The 12,777-nt window shown below is 41.3% G+C and overlaps 1 protein-coding gene and 1 long non-coding RNA gene across 6 annotated transcripts in view; one reads left to right on the top strand and one right to left on the bottom strand.

The window, feature by feature from the left end:
* Window positions 1-3,555: 3,555 nt before the first annotated feature.
* Window positions 3,556-11,872, bottom strand: LOC142027186 (uncharacterized). The gene is made up of 3 exons (XR_012649029.1): window positions 11,733-11,872; window positions 5,551-5,621; window positions 3,556-4,668 (listed from the first exon to the last, which is right to left on the bottom strand). It is a non-coding gene; the product is annotated as an uncharacterized LOC142027186 (long non-coding RNA).
* TNPO1 (transportin 1) overlaps window positions 11,299-12,777 on the top strand; it is a 56,215-nt gene continuing 54,736 nt past the window's right edge. Inside the window, exons 1-2 of one of the 5 annotated variants that reach the window (XR_012649028.1) lie at window positions 11,299-11,945; window positions 12,186-12,299. Coding sequence is in view for 4 of the 5 variants with exons in the window: in XM_075020877.1 (XP_074876978.1) it covers window positions 12,195-12,299 (105 nt within the window). In the remaining variant the exon portion in view is untranslated. The remainder of the gene's footprint in view (window positions 11,946-12,185; window positions 12,300-12,777) is intronic. The other 4 variants (XM_075020877.1, XM_075020880.1, XM_075020878.1 and 1 more) reach the window with 4 other exon arrangements.

Here is a 12,777-nt window from a genome sequence, read left to right as displayed (position 1 = left end):
ACTGGTGGGGTGGGGTGAGAAGCAGAAAAGGCCTTGACTCTGTGTAAGCACTGCTCAGCAGTAAGTAAAACATATTATCAACACTGTTCCCAGCACAAATCCACAACATAGCCCCATACTAGCTAGTATGAAGAAAGTGAACTCCATCCCAGCCAAAACCAGCACAAAGATGCCTTATAGCATCTTCTGTGGAGCTTACAAGAGGTGCCTCAAGTTCAGAGGAAATATGACAAAGTCATCACATATAGTGTAATGTTTTCATTGCAATTTAATCCTTGGGTCCTCCAGAAGGTTATGTCAATTTAAGATAATAAAATTCATGACACTGTTGTGACAGTATTGTATAGGTGAATTACTTCAGCCTTGCATCTAGGAAGATCTGAATGAAGGCAAGCAAATGTATCTTTTTACTTGAGTGAAGTTTAGCTGTCCTATCTACACGTTTCAGTAAGTGGGTATTAGAGAAAACTGCTTTCCTCAGTTAGACTTAAGTTCAATTTTGAAATCCTGAAAAAATATTTAAATTCAGTATTGGTCTTATCCATGCTGAGTGGCTTTAACACTATTGGTATTGGTATGTTGTGGTGGTAGGACCGAGTTTTACAAATGTATTTTTTTAATTTTATGTGAGACACCATTTTAAAGCTAGTACATTGTTAAATACTCAGTTTTGTTATTTAAAATAATTTGAAAGAAATTAAAAAAAAAAAAGAAAAAAGTGGCTACCATGTTATGCAGAAAATAGCCCAAATCTTTTTGCAATTTAATATAATATAATACAGTTAATATTTGCACTCCACATGTAAATTAAGGCTCTAACACATTAGGCAAGTGTAACAAAATAACAGTCTCTTCTGCATACAGCTTACAACTGAATTACAAAACAAAAGGTAAATGTTCTACAGTAAGCAGATACAGGGAGAACGAGAACTATGAGAGAGACTTAAGACATCTATGAACACTGCACCAAAGGAGAATTTCCACATGAATTGTGAGAAAGGGCAGAAAGTATCTTGTAATATCTTTTGCATTGGTTTTTTTTGAGGGCAGCATGCGAGAAAGCATGCTGTAGGTCAGTAAATCGACCCTCAAGGTGAAGACCATAAAGTAACTAGCAGGAAAAAAAGCCCGGATTCTGCATCATGATAATGTATCAGAACTGATATATAGGACTGAGACATTAATTTATTTTCTTGTCTATAGACAGTTTAAACTGTGACTGTATTTTCAACTCTTCATAGCTTTACATTTCAAGTAGTGGTTACATTACTATTTTAAGAAAAAGATAATATGTAGAATGCCAGCAAATTTATTTAGTGGGTTTGGTGAAGATATTTGCAACAAGTTTTTATTAATAATGTATTAAAATGGCCTTAAAGTTATTAAATGACCTGTGCCTTTAAGGTAAATTGAATTATTTTAAATTTTTCCACTAAAGAAATTTCCTTTACCTTTGGGCAAGGGAAAAAGAAAACCAAACCTTTAAAAACCTTGAAATATTTGGTTTGTATTGGTTGTGTTACTAGTAGCGTTTTAAGGGAATTACTTTACATATGTACCTATTTAGACTAACATGTAATCACAGCAGCTAATCTCTGATTCAAATACCATTCTGATACTCTTCACAAACCAACAGTGAAGTATTTAAATGCCTAAAATATAGAAAACTTAAAACTCAAGTAAGAATGACAATGAAATTCCTCATCAAATTGAATTTTTACATGTTCAGATTCCTTAAGTCTATCTGTTTTTTCTAACCTGAATGTATAATGTACTTTTAATTTAATTTTTGGTTTCTAATATTTCTTCTTTGGGTATGAAATGCTGCATTTGAGCTAGAAAGAGGTAAAATAAATTGCTAAGGGGACTGGTAGCACTTTCAATGTCTATCATTTTTGGCTAAGGCTGCATTAACTCCCCAAGGAATTTTACCTGATCATTCATCTACCCTTATCATTCATCCACACCACAACAGTCTTTATCTGTGTAGAAAGAGTAATGTAGCCACTTCAGCATGCAAGCTTTAGGTTAGGTGCATTGCTTGCATTCAGACTCACTTGCAACTTTCTTTACAGTGGTTCAATAGTGCTTCAAAGCTGGTCTTACAGATACAGTTATGAGAATGCTTTTTGAAAAAACAAGGGTAGAAATGAAAGAATACACTAAGAATTATATCATTATACATTACTTTTTTAATTACTTCCTGTATTTGTGCCTTTCTTCAACCAGCCAGTGTAAATCCACCTGTCTACCTGGAATTATTCAGTGATCTCTGAACACGCATTGCTAGAAAGGGCCATGAAGATCTGTGTAGAAGAACTATATAGGCTTTCTTCTGAATGTGATGTCTGTTGGCTTCAAGCTGCAGCTACTTGAATATCTTTTTAATTCAAAGTCCAAGATTTCTCTTAAATCTCATCTTCAGATGTCATATCCAAGAGCATTTACAATATGACTGAATACACTTAAACTGAAAAAGCTGAAGCATTCTTCCATTGAAACAGCCATTTGTATTACATATTCAGTGTGCATCTATTAATTGAAATAGTCTTCACTGCTAAGATTATGATGTTTTCCTTACCAGATTATCTAGTGAATGTTATTGTTCTGGTCAGATGAAAACTGGAAATTTTCTAACGGAGTTTTTAATACTGTTTTAATTTCTAAAGGTATTTCTCTGTTCTTTTGTCTGTCTCACATAATTCCTGCTGGGTTGATGCTGAAGTGCTTGGATCATACTGTTTTTTATATTAAGCCATAATAAATTCAACTCATATTATTATTTGCCATCTAAAAAATACTGATGTTCAGAAGAGGCAAAAACATTGTTTTAAATGTGTCTGCAAATTCCACTGTGTATATATATATAGGAACAATTTGGAGGTGGCAGGGGGGTGTCTGTGTCTGTCTTCTACCTTTACTCTTCATTCTTTTTTATGCTTTTCTTCATCTGAGGCTTGAAAGACAAGGAATGTCTGCAGTCATTCCTTAGCGGTCTCAGTAAGATCAAGTAAGTCCCATTTGCTTATTTACCTTAAGAGTTTTGCTTCTTTGATTAAGGTGGTTAGAGCACCATTCCTTCTGTTTATGTGTATGATTGGAGCAGTTAATTCCCCCCATTGACGACTACATGCACAGCTTTGTCTCTTTTGGAGGGAGCTCCATTCCAGATCAGTAATTACTTGCTCACTCTTTTCCAGGAGGATGTAATATCAGAATATTTATCTGACATCAGAGATTAGAGAAGGCCAAACAACTGTACTCACAGGGTAAAAGATTGAATTCCACTTTCCTGTCTGAAGTTAATTTTAAGTCTTTTTCCATTTGTGTCCCTACCAATTAATAGATGACTCCCATTAGTCCCTATGCAGGACAGATGCCAGCTCACTGGAGTCTCACAGGGACTAATATAAACCCAAATACCGTCACTTCCTTGCAGCAACAGCATCTTCAGGACCTTAGATAAGCCACTTACTGCAGTAAGGAAATTCATCAGCCATCCAGGGAACAATACAGTAGCCTTCTGTTATGATGACCAGTGATGATGGTTTAGCCTACAGTATTACTGTCAATACTGCAAGTATCACCAAAGTACTGGTGTTGCCACCAATGGCAGATCTGACAGTGGTAGTGTCACTGATAGTTGCGTGTCTTAATGCGTTTTCTGTGTGAATGTTTTAATGAACATTGAGTATTCAGAAAAAAAGGGGGAGGAAAGTAGGTGAGTGTGCATTTCTAAATTCTGTGCATCCTGGGTGCGAGATATTTTGCCAAGAAGTAAAAATAAAACCGAATCCTGACTAATCAGTTCTTGGTGCTCCCAGTATCATTTTTGCCTTGACCACTATACTGAATTCCTAATACTGCCTGACGAGTTTTGACCGGAGGAGACTCCTCAGTTTTTTGAGACATCCTTTTTACTCATTTCTTTACAGTTGGTGCTGGTGCATCCTATGAAAAGACAGTGGTCTGATCTAAACAGTGTAAAATAACTAATTTTAATAATTTAAATCAGAAGACCAAAAGGTTTAATTTTGCATATTTGGTTTTAATTTTGCTTTACATTTTTAGCTTTTCTTTTCTTCAATAGATCATTCCCATCTCATTTATGCATCAAAACATACTTGCAAATAAATACACCATTTGTCCTGTATTTGTTACTTCTTTCTACTAGCAAAAGGGCCTCAGTACCTTTACATGTTCTGTTTCTTATTTAATGAGATTCCTAATTTTTTCATTTTAATGTAAAATATACCAAGATGTTTCTACTGCATAATTATTATTTATGATTGTGAAGATGGTGTTGTACAAAAAAGCATTTGAACTGGTTTATGGGGATATACAAGTGATTTATACATATTTTGCATTAAAACTGGTCGGTTTATTAAAGTATGTATTGACTATAGTTAGAGAACTGATGGTGTATTGTGGTTCATCATGGTGCAGATTTTTCAAAGTTAGCTTAAAAACAGATGGTCATTACTTAGATTAAGGTTTTTTTAATAATTGTGAATTACTTAATTTTAAAGAAGTGATGCACTCTTTTCAGGGCCAAGAACTCCCCCAAATTTGGCACTACCCCATGATGAGGTATACTCTCCTCTGCATTTGTTGTGTGTACTTCTTCCTTATTGTCGGAGCAGGAGATGGCTTCCTCTCTGAACGTTTCTGAAAAAGAAGAGAGAGAGATGTTTACCATGTGCTGATGCACCAGGCCTCCCACAAAGGCCTGTCTGTCATGGCTGAGCCATTGTTAGAGGAACAGGCACTGTGGAGTCTCTCATTCTATGACTTTCTGAGTTTTGCAGAAGCTAGGACCACTTTCTCAAACATGCAGTAAGAGGAGATAGGAGTCTCTCATCTGTTAGTTTCTTTGTTTTTACTAGTCTCTTTCAGCTGACAAGGATGAGTGCATGACTGAACGAAAGTAAATGCTAGAATTTCAGGGACCACATCTCTTTTCTCACAGTCTTGTATCATTCTCATCCATGAATGTGGCTTTTTTTCAGCCATAACTTCATTTTTAAATTATATCTGCTACTTTTCTCAGATATTTTCAAAAATCTCAGTTCTGATCTATTAATGAGGAACAGATTCAAAAGTTATGTACCATTTTGGTTTTATCTCTGTCTTGGGGCAGCCTGAATCGTCAGTTACAGAAACTTAAGTTCAACCAAAATCCTACAGCAAACACCAGCTGCTTTACCTCCTACAGCTAAGAGAAGGAAACCTTACTGTATACTTAAACAGGGAGTTGAATAGGGTTCATATGCACCTGACACTAATCTTGCTTGAAAGGTTTTTAAGCTGGCAAAACCACATGCTGAATTACAGACATGAAATTTGACAATAAAGATTTAAACAAGACTCTGGACCCTCAGGAATGACTCCTGCCTTTGAATACCCACTTAGCCCCTCAGAATAGATTTAGCCCGTTATGGTAGTGAGAAGGGCCTGTTACCCAGGGCAGAGCATTCCACTTTCACCTTCCAGTCCCTGGTTAATATTTATTTCCTGTGCCTTCAAAAATCTCTCATGTTAGGCAATTACCGAGATTCATATGCTTCATGTAGGAGAGCCAAGTAAAGTAGTCTTAGAATTTGGAGAAAGACGCTTGTGTCCTGGAGGAGAAAAAAAAAGGACGAGAGAGGGGGAGGGTTTTACTATTTTAAACTTCATCTGATAGATCTGATATCTTCTGTCACAAATTCAGGAGGTGATGATTTTCTCAAACAGCCTTTCATTCAGTTTCAGATTGTTTTATGACTGCCAGCATTAAGAACGTGTACTGCGATTTAAGTGTCTAGCATGTGTGTTTACAGTGGGAAAAATCATTAGCGACACAGTATCTTTCCACTTGGTACCTCTAGCTGTGGAATTGAAATAAGAGCAAATTTGAAGACATGATGTATCCAAATGTATCGTTGCCCAGAAGATTAGTTGACCAAGGGCATTTTAAATCCCGAGATCTTTGCACAGTGTCTGGCGCTTGTTCAGTCAGCTGGACTTTTAATGAATTGTAAGAACAATGTTTCATCCTATCAAAGTAGAATTCAAACCACTCCTGATGATTTCCAAATTGGTGAAAGCTTAACAGGTTTTTGTCTCTGCAGCTGACAATGTAATGTATCTAATTGAACCCAACAACAGCAATAGACTTGGTTTTCAGTTCTGATTTGTACATATAAGCCTGTGCTATGTGTTGATGTTTGTAAACCTAATTTGCATTAAGTCTTAATTAATTGTTCTACAAAACATCAAATGTTAGTGCATGCTGTGGCCTGGCATCCATTTTAACTGCAATGGTGTGGTGGTTTTGCACCTTCATATATACGGAAACTATATTGCTGTACTCTTTCCTCTATGCTCATTGGATGCGTGAGGAGCAGACGTATTCATGAAATAAAGAAGGAACATACTTCTGTCAGAAGAGTGGAATTACAGGCTGTCAGGTTATCATGCATACTATTTCATGTGCTCAATGGGGTTCCACAGTGCAGGCTTTTACAGACATTATCTACAAAAAGAAGTACTGCTTTTCACCTTTAGGAAAAGAAACCCTGAAATTGTGGATGGTGATGCTACAACGATGATGAGGCAGAAGAGCTCTCCCTTTCTCAGAGGCAACAGTGTAGCAGATTTCCTGAGCAGGTACATTATCATAACTGTGGGTACTCTCAGAAAAAGTCCATTGTCAAGCTGATATTCCATGGAGAGCAAATCGCATTACAGATTTATTTGCCTTCAATATTGGAATGTCCAGTGTTCCAGCAAATTTGAGTTCAGCTTCATTAAGAGGTGCTGTACTATGGGATCAATTGTACACATACATGATTTCTAATATGCTACGCAACATAAGACAAAACCAATTATAGCTAGAATGGTCTCAAGAGGGTAGGAAGCTAACATAATTTATCTTAGTTTCTTCGGCTTCTCATTCTAATCCTAGACCTACCAGCCACAGGGAATGAATGACAGCAGGAAATGAAGGTCAATTAGCTGTACCCAAATCTGAAATTATATTATCTGAAGGCCCATTCTTTTGCTGCTTTGAATGTTGCTATCAAATTGTTCATTACAGGTAGAAATTCTATCCGTAGATAGAAGAATAAAAGATTGTTTTAAGATAATCTTAACCCTACTGATGAAGCAAATTCTTAGTTTGGTACATTCCACAGAAGTTTTTACTTTAGTCCAAGGTTTACCATTGTACATTGCATCATGTTGGATTTGTCTTACCTTCTCTTAGGTGGATTTCCTCTTGGTCTTAGTTAGCCTTTTGTCATGCTCAGACATCAAAGAACTCTTAAAAAATGTTTTTGTGTCCTTAGTTACTGGAAAGAGATTCCACTCCTACATATGGGAACTTAATACTATTTGTGTAAATCTTACCATGAAGTCCTATGTTCAACAGAATTGCAATGGCAACAGTGAAATTAGTTACTGTTGCATGAGCCAGAAAGTAGTAAGCTTACAGCCTCTTCTGGTTGATGCTTCTAGATGACTTTCCACAAATATAAAGTAACATTGAGATCCCATCTTAAAAATATTTTTCTAACGTTTCCTCAGATGTCTGTTTAAAACAATTCTTCTATCATAATAACCAATCAGCTGTGGAAAAGTACAGAATTAATTTCATAGACATTTTAGCCATGGACAGAAAATCCTTTCAGACTGTCTTTCCATCTGTTTCCTCAGTAACCTCTCTGGTGCTTCACAGGGTCAAACTATCTTCTTCTAAAACCTATTCAAATGATTGTGTAATAAATATTCATCTTGTATCATATGGCTGAACTCAGGAAGACTGCACTAAATGTTTTAGAATGGATTCTCCTTTGATATGCTGGTTGTGAGGACTACCAGTATTTTTTTTAAGTGAAACCTTAGGGCACATCTGTAGGCAGACGGCATCGCAAAATAATATAGCAGTAGCTATTCTGCATGAGGTCCTTTGCAGAGACACATTTATTCTGTGTTATGAGAGCTTTTTTTCTGCTTAGCTTAATCCAAAGATCTCTCTTAGCCTGAAATAAGAGGGTTTACACAGGAAGCTATTATGGAATATCAGTTATTTTCTCTGTGCATACAAACCTTATCTACACAGAGGTACAGAGAGACACTATAGGCAGTCTGCATGGAAACTTGGAAGCCTGGATTTTAGCAATGGATTGAATGATTGATTCCCATTATTAAATACCATTTTCACAGGTAGCAGTGCCTGAATTTTGTGACAAGAAGGTAGCTCCTTAGAATTCTCTCTAAAAGAAAAAAACCAAACCCTAATATTACCAATGTAGTAAAACTAAAGACTGGGAAAAATTTTTAAACGGTAAAGTGGCTGAAACTGTCTAACAATTCTGAAATTAGGACAAATTTGAGAATTAATTTTTATTAGAAACTAGTTTCAAAACCACTAGCAGCAAGAAGTTGTACTTCCCAAAGGTACAGCTTGGAGGCTATGGCATTTGAGGGATGGGACCAGTAGTGCAGATCTCTTTTCTGGCTGGTTGTGGGGAGAAATTTGCACCAGTCTATTTCTCTTTTCAGTTCACTGAAACTACTGGATGGGTGGGGAGTGTATTCTGTTATGAATCTCCTATTTGTGCTGTCTACATTTGTCTCTTAGGTATTAACTGTCAATTATTATACAGGTTGCTGATGAGAAAGCAGTTCCTAATCCAAGTTCCTGTTAATATCTTTTTATAACATAATGGAAAGGAACGGGAGAGACTAAAAGACTTACCACCAAGTACATTCAAATGTGGTGGTAAGGACATTTTCCAGAAAAAAAGATTGGGTTCATCATCCTAGGAAGAAGCAAGAATTGAAGCCTGCCTCATGCATTCAGAGCTACTGGTCTCACTACTGGATTTTGAATGAGTTAGCCATACTACATAGTGTAGCCAGCCATTCCTTTTGTTTCCTGGTACGACAAATCTAATGTGACATTCTGAGAGAGAAAGGGAAGATAGTATCGACAACAAAACCAAAGATAAAAAATTTGCTTCTGGGCTTTTTGTGGATACTGGAGTAGAACACAGCAAGCTTTGTGGAAAGAGAAATGAAAGATATAGATTAGTGTTTGCGGGGGGGGGGGATTATTTTTTTTTAATATTACACATTGTTGTGATACCAGTGGATTGTGGCTAGTACATGAAGTCTGAAGCTTAGATAATAGAGAAATCAAAGGTTAGCCTCAGCATTTGTGCAAGGTTCCTGTCTTCAGTGAACTTTTGTCTCCTTAACATATATAGGTGAAGCATTTCAAATTTATTTTTGGTGCATTATACTGATTGAGTGGGATGAACCAGGCCATCTTATGTTTTGAATGGTAGGTTTCATGCCTCTGCCTGGTACTTCACCTAACATTGATTCTGAATTCCTTTCTACATGAGATTTTTGCTTGAGAGAAACAGGTAGTAGAAAACAAAGAGGCAAAGGATTCAGAAAGAAACAATTTTCTCATTTTTTCTATAATGTTCTTTGCTTTCAATCGGAATTCTTTTTCTTGGCTTAGTTAAGTATTTTCCCCTCTCCTGCTTCTTTACGGAACATAAAGGATTAGAGATAGGTAAGAAAAACTTAAAGGTAATGATCAAGAAGAGAAGGTATCCAGCAAGATGAGATACTTGCTTTGAGTACTTCCCAGTGGCAAAGGATCCTGTGTGGAACGTAAGGAGGAACCTATCTGGGAGGGTGATTATCTAAAGCATTTAGATTTCCCCACTAATTGTAGTGACTCCCATTCATACTCCAATTTGTAGGCCTTTTTCTCTCCTTTCCACTGCAGAAAGTTCTTACCAAGATTTAATAATTCTGGTCATGTTCATGGAAGGGAAACCTATGTTTTTCTTAGTTATAGATCCATGGCCTGCTTCTCTTCCTGCTTTTTCCTGTTCTGTCTCTCATCCTTCCTTTCTGGTCTCTTCCCTTGTTTCCCATATTTAATGTTATTTTTGTCTAGCACCGTTAGTTTCCTGGCAAAATTAGACAAACGTAATCCTTGTGTCATAATTTCTGAAAAGTAACTTCTGAAGCTTTAATTAATTTCAAACAAACTTGACAGTGGGCCGGAAGTCTCAGAGATAATCAAGTTTCTACAACCTTCCTGCTAAGGCAGTGGTTAGGGGAATGAGGCCCAATTAGCGCTTCCTTGATTTGTTGGACCTCAGCTTTCATCTGCTCCAGCTGTGCAAGCATCACCGTGGAGAGCTCTCCTGCCCATACACCACGAGCCACGAAGATCAGTTTTAATGGCCTGGGTCCACATCCTTTGTTTTGAGACTTTCCTGTACTAGAGGGGAACTACTGGAGATCCACCCTGGTCATAAAAATCTTGTGCCCATCCTTTCCTAGTAACTGGTGGCATGCCTTTACGCACCCACCTTATGGACTCCATCTTGTAGACATTTCAGTGGGATAAGCTCTGAAGAGGTGCACTGCTTTAGTAGCCTGTCTCCCAAACAACCCTATGATAACTACAGCAATTGCTTAAATGGAAGAGCTTAAGAAACATGTCCCATTTATTGTGTGGTGTTTTTTTTATAAGCTGTTTCTGTTCTCTCCATTGGTTTTGTTCTCTTGCGTGCCGTGCTGCATACTTCTCTGCTATTCAGCTGTGTCCTGCTTCTTATTCCAGTGTGCATGCTTTCCTGATTCACCAAGTACCCTCTTTCACTGTCCTCATTATCCAGATATGTAGATACTATAAGTGCACTGCCTGTCTTGTTGCCTGTTATGGCTCCTTTTGCTGGAGACTAATTTTGTCTCCTTCAAGAATGGTGGCTGATAGTAATAGAAGGAGATTTGGCTCAGGACACTTTTTGGCACCTGAGACTGGACAGCTGCCTGTCAAAGTGTTGGGGATGTGAGGTGAAGAGCCACACAGTAAATTACGTGGGATGCACCATTAGGAATCACTAACGTTCCCTGTCCTCAGTGCCTCTGAGCAGTTGTTAAGGTTGTGGTGTGCAGCACTCATACCGAGTTCTGTGCTGCAGCAGAAGCAGCAAAAAGTGAAACTAGTTTTCATGTAGTCAAGCGAGATGCTCACAAACACAGTGGCTGAAAGCAAGATCATAAAAAGCCAAGGAATCAGTGGTTTTCATTTTCATATTTTAGACCAGTTTTAAGCAGCATGTGTTCTTATTTTGCCCATTAGCACATGTGTAATATATAAAAAAAGTTTTTATACATATAAAAATGTATGTAATGCATATGTATTTTTATATATATATACACACACACACATATGTATGTATGTATGTATCTAAATCGCTAATTTTGACCCTGGTGTATTTTGGGGCTGAGGCTAAGGTACAGTAGGTGTTCAAAGTGGTTCCTTTTGAGTTTCGGCCCCCCCGCCCCTCCTTGCGTAGTCGGTCCTATTCCATCTGGAGAACTCCCGAGGCCCGCTCAGCACTCCACCAAACCACAGAAAAGCACAGCAGGCGGCAGCGCAGGTACCCCGTTCCCGACTCCTGGCACCTCCGCTTCTCCTCCCTGGGCGGCAGCCTAGCCGCCCGCTGCCAGGCGCTGCGGGTGCGCGGCCGCAGCTGGGCCAGGAGGCCCGGGCCGGGGCCGCGGTGCCGCTTCGCTCCTCGCGGCTGCTGGAGGTTCACTTCCCCCTGCTCGGGTGGGTGGCGGAGGGGGAAGCGCCCCGTTTCCCGCCCGGCCGGGACTGAGGAGCCCGCCTTTTGTCGCCCCCAGGCTTCTGGCGCTGTGGGACGCACCGGGGAAAAGCTGACGGCGGCGGCGGTGGGCCCGAGGCGGCCCGGGCGGGCGGGGGCGTGGCCGGCGCTAGAACCCAAGAAGACGCGAGGCGGCTCTTCGGGCCAGATCACGAATTCGCCGTGACTCAGTCTGCTCGGAGTACAGCGGGCGGCGGCGGCGGCGGGAGCAGGTCGGTGTCGTTCGTCCGTCCCTCCATCCGGCGGCGGGAGCAGGTCGGTGTCGTCCGTCCGTCCCTCCGTCCGGCGGGGCCGGGCCGTTGGGTGGCGGGGTGCGCGCTGCGGGGGCGAGAGCCAGAGCGGGGCGGGCGCCCCCTTCTTCCTCCCTCCCTCCGGCCTTCCTTCCTTCCCTCCCTCCCTCCGGCCTTCCTTCCTTCCTTTCCGCCCTCCCGCCTCCCCTGGCCTGGGCCCCGCCGCGCCGCTAACTGCGGCCGCCTGTTGTCTGGTGTTTTCCAGCAGGCCAAGATGGAGTATGAGTGGAAGCCTGACGAGCAGGGGCTCCAGCAGATCCTGCAGCTGCTCAAGGAGTCCCAGTCCCCGGACACCACCACGCAGAGAGCCGTGCAACAAGTATCCTTGGCCGAGGCTTGCGCCGCGCGGGCGGAGCGGGGCCGCGGCGGCCCGGGCGGGCGCTGGGGAGGCTGGGGGCGGCGGGCGGGGGGGAGCGCGGCCTGCGCGGCTGCAGGCCGGCGCTGCGGCAGGCGGCGGCCGGGCCTGCCCGGGGAGCCGCCACGGCGCGGAGATCCGACTCCCCGCCGCGGCGGGCCGCCGCGGCGCGGCGTTTGAACCGCCGAGGCGGCCTGTGGGCCGCGGGGCCGCCTTCCCCCGGCGGGGGCCCGGGCACCTGTTGCGAGCCCGGAGCCGAGGGCCGGGTTGGGGGGGTGGGTGTTTGTTTTTTGGTTTTGTTTTTTTTTTTTTTCCTCTTTCTTTTCAAAGCCCGGGCTCTGGCGCGGCCCCGGCGGTATCTGCCGCTTTCCCGGGTTCCCCCACGCTGGGCCTTCGCCAGCGCCTAGCGCCCAGCCCCCAGCCACGGCTGGGCGGGAGCGCG

The sequence above is a fragment of the Buteo buteo genome, chromosome Z (assembly GCF_964188355.1).
Source record: "Buteo buteo chromosome Z, bButBut1.hap1.1, whole genome shotgun sequence".
Classification (NCBI taxonomy): domain Eukaryota; kingdom Metazoa; phylum Chordata; class Aves; order Accipitriformes; family Accipitridae; genus Buteo; species Buteo buteo.
Note: the sequence above shows the minus strand (reverse complement) of the source record. Positions and strands in the feature narration are given on the sequence as shown.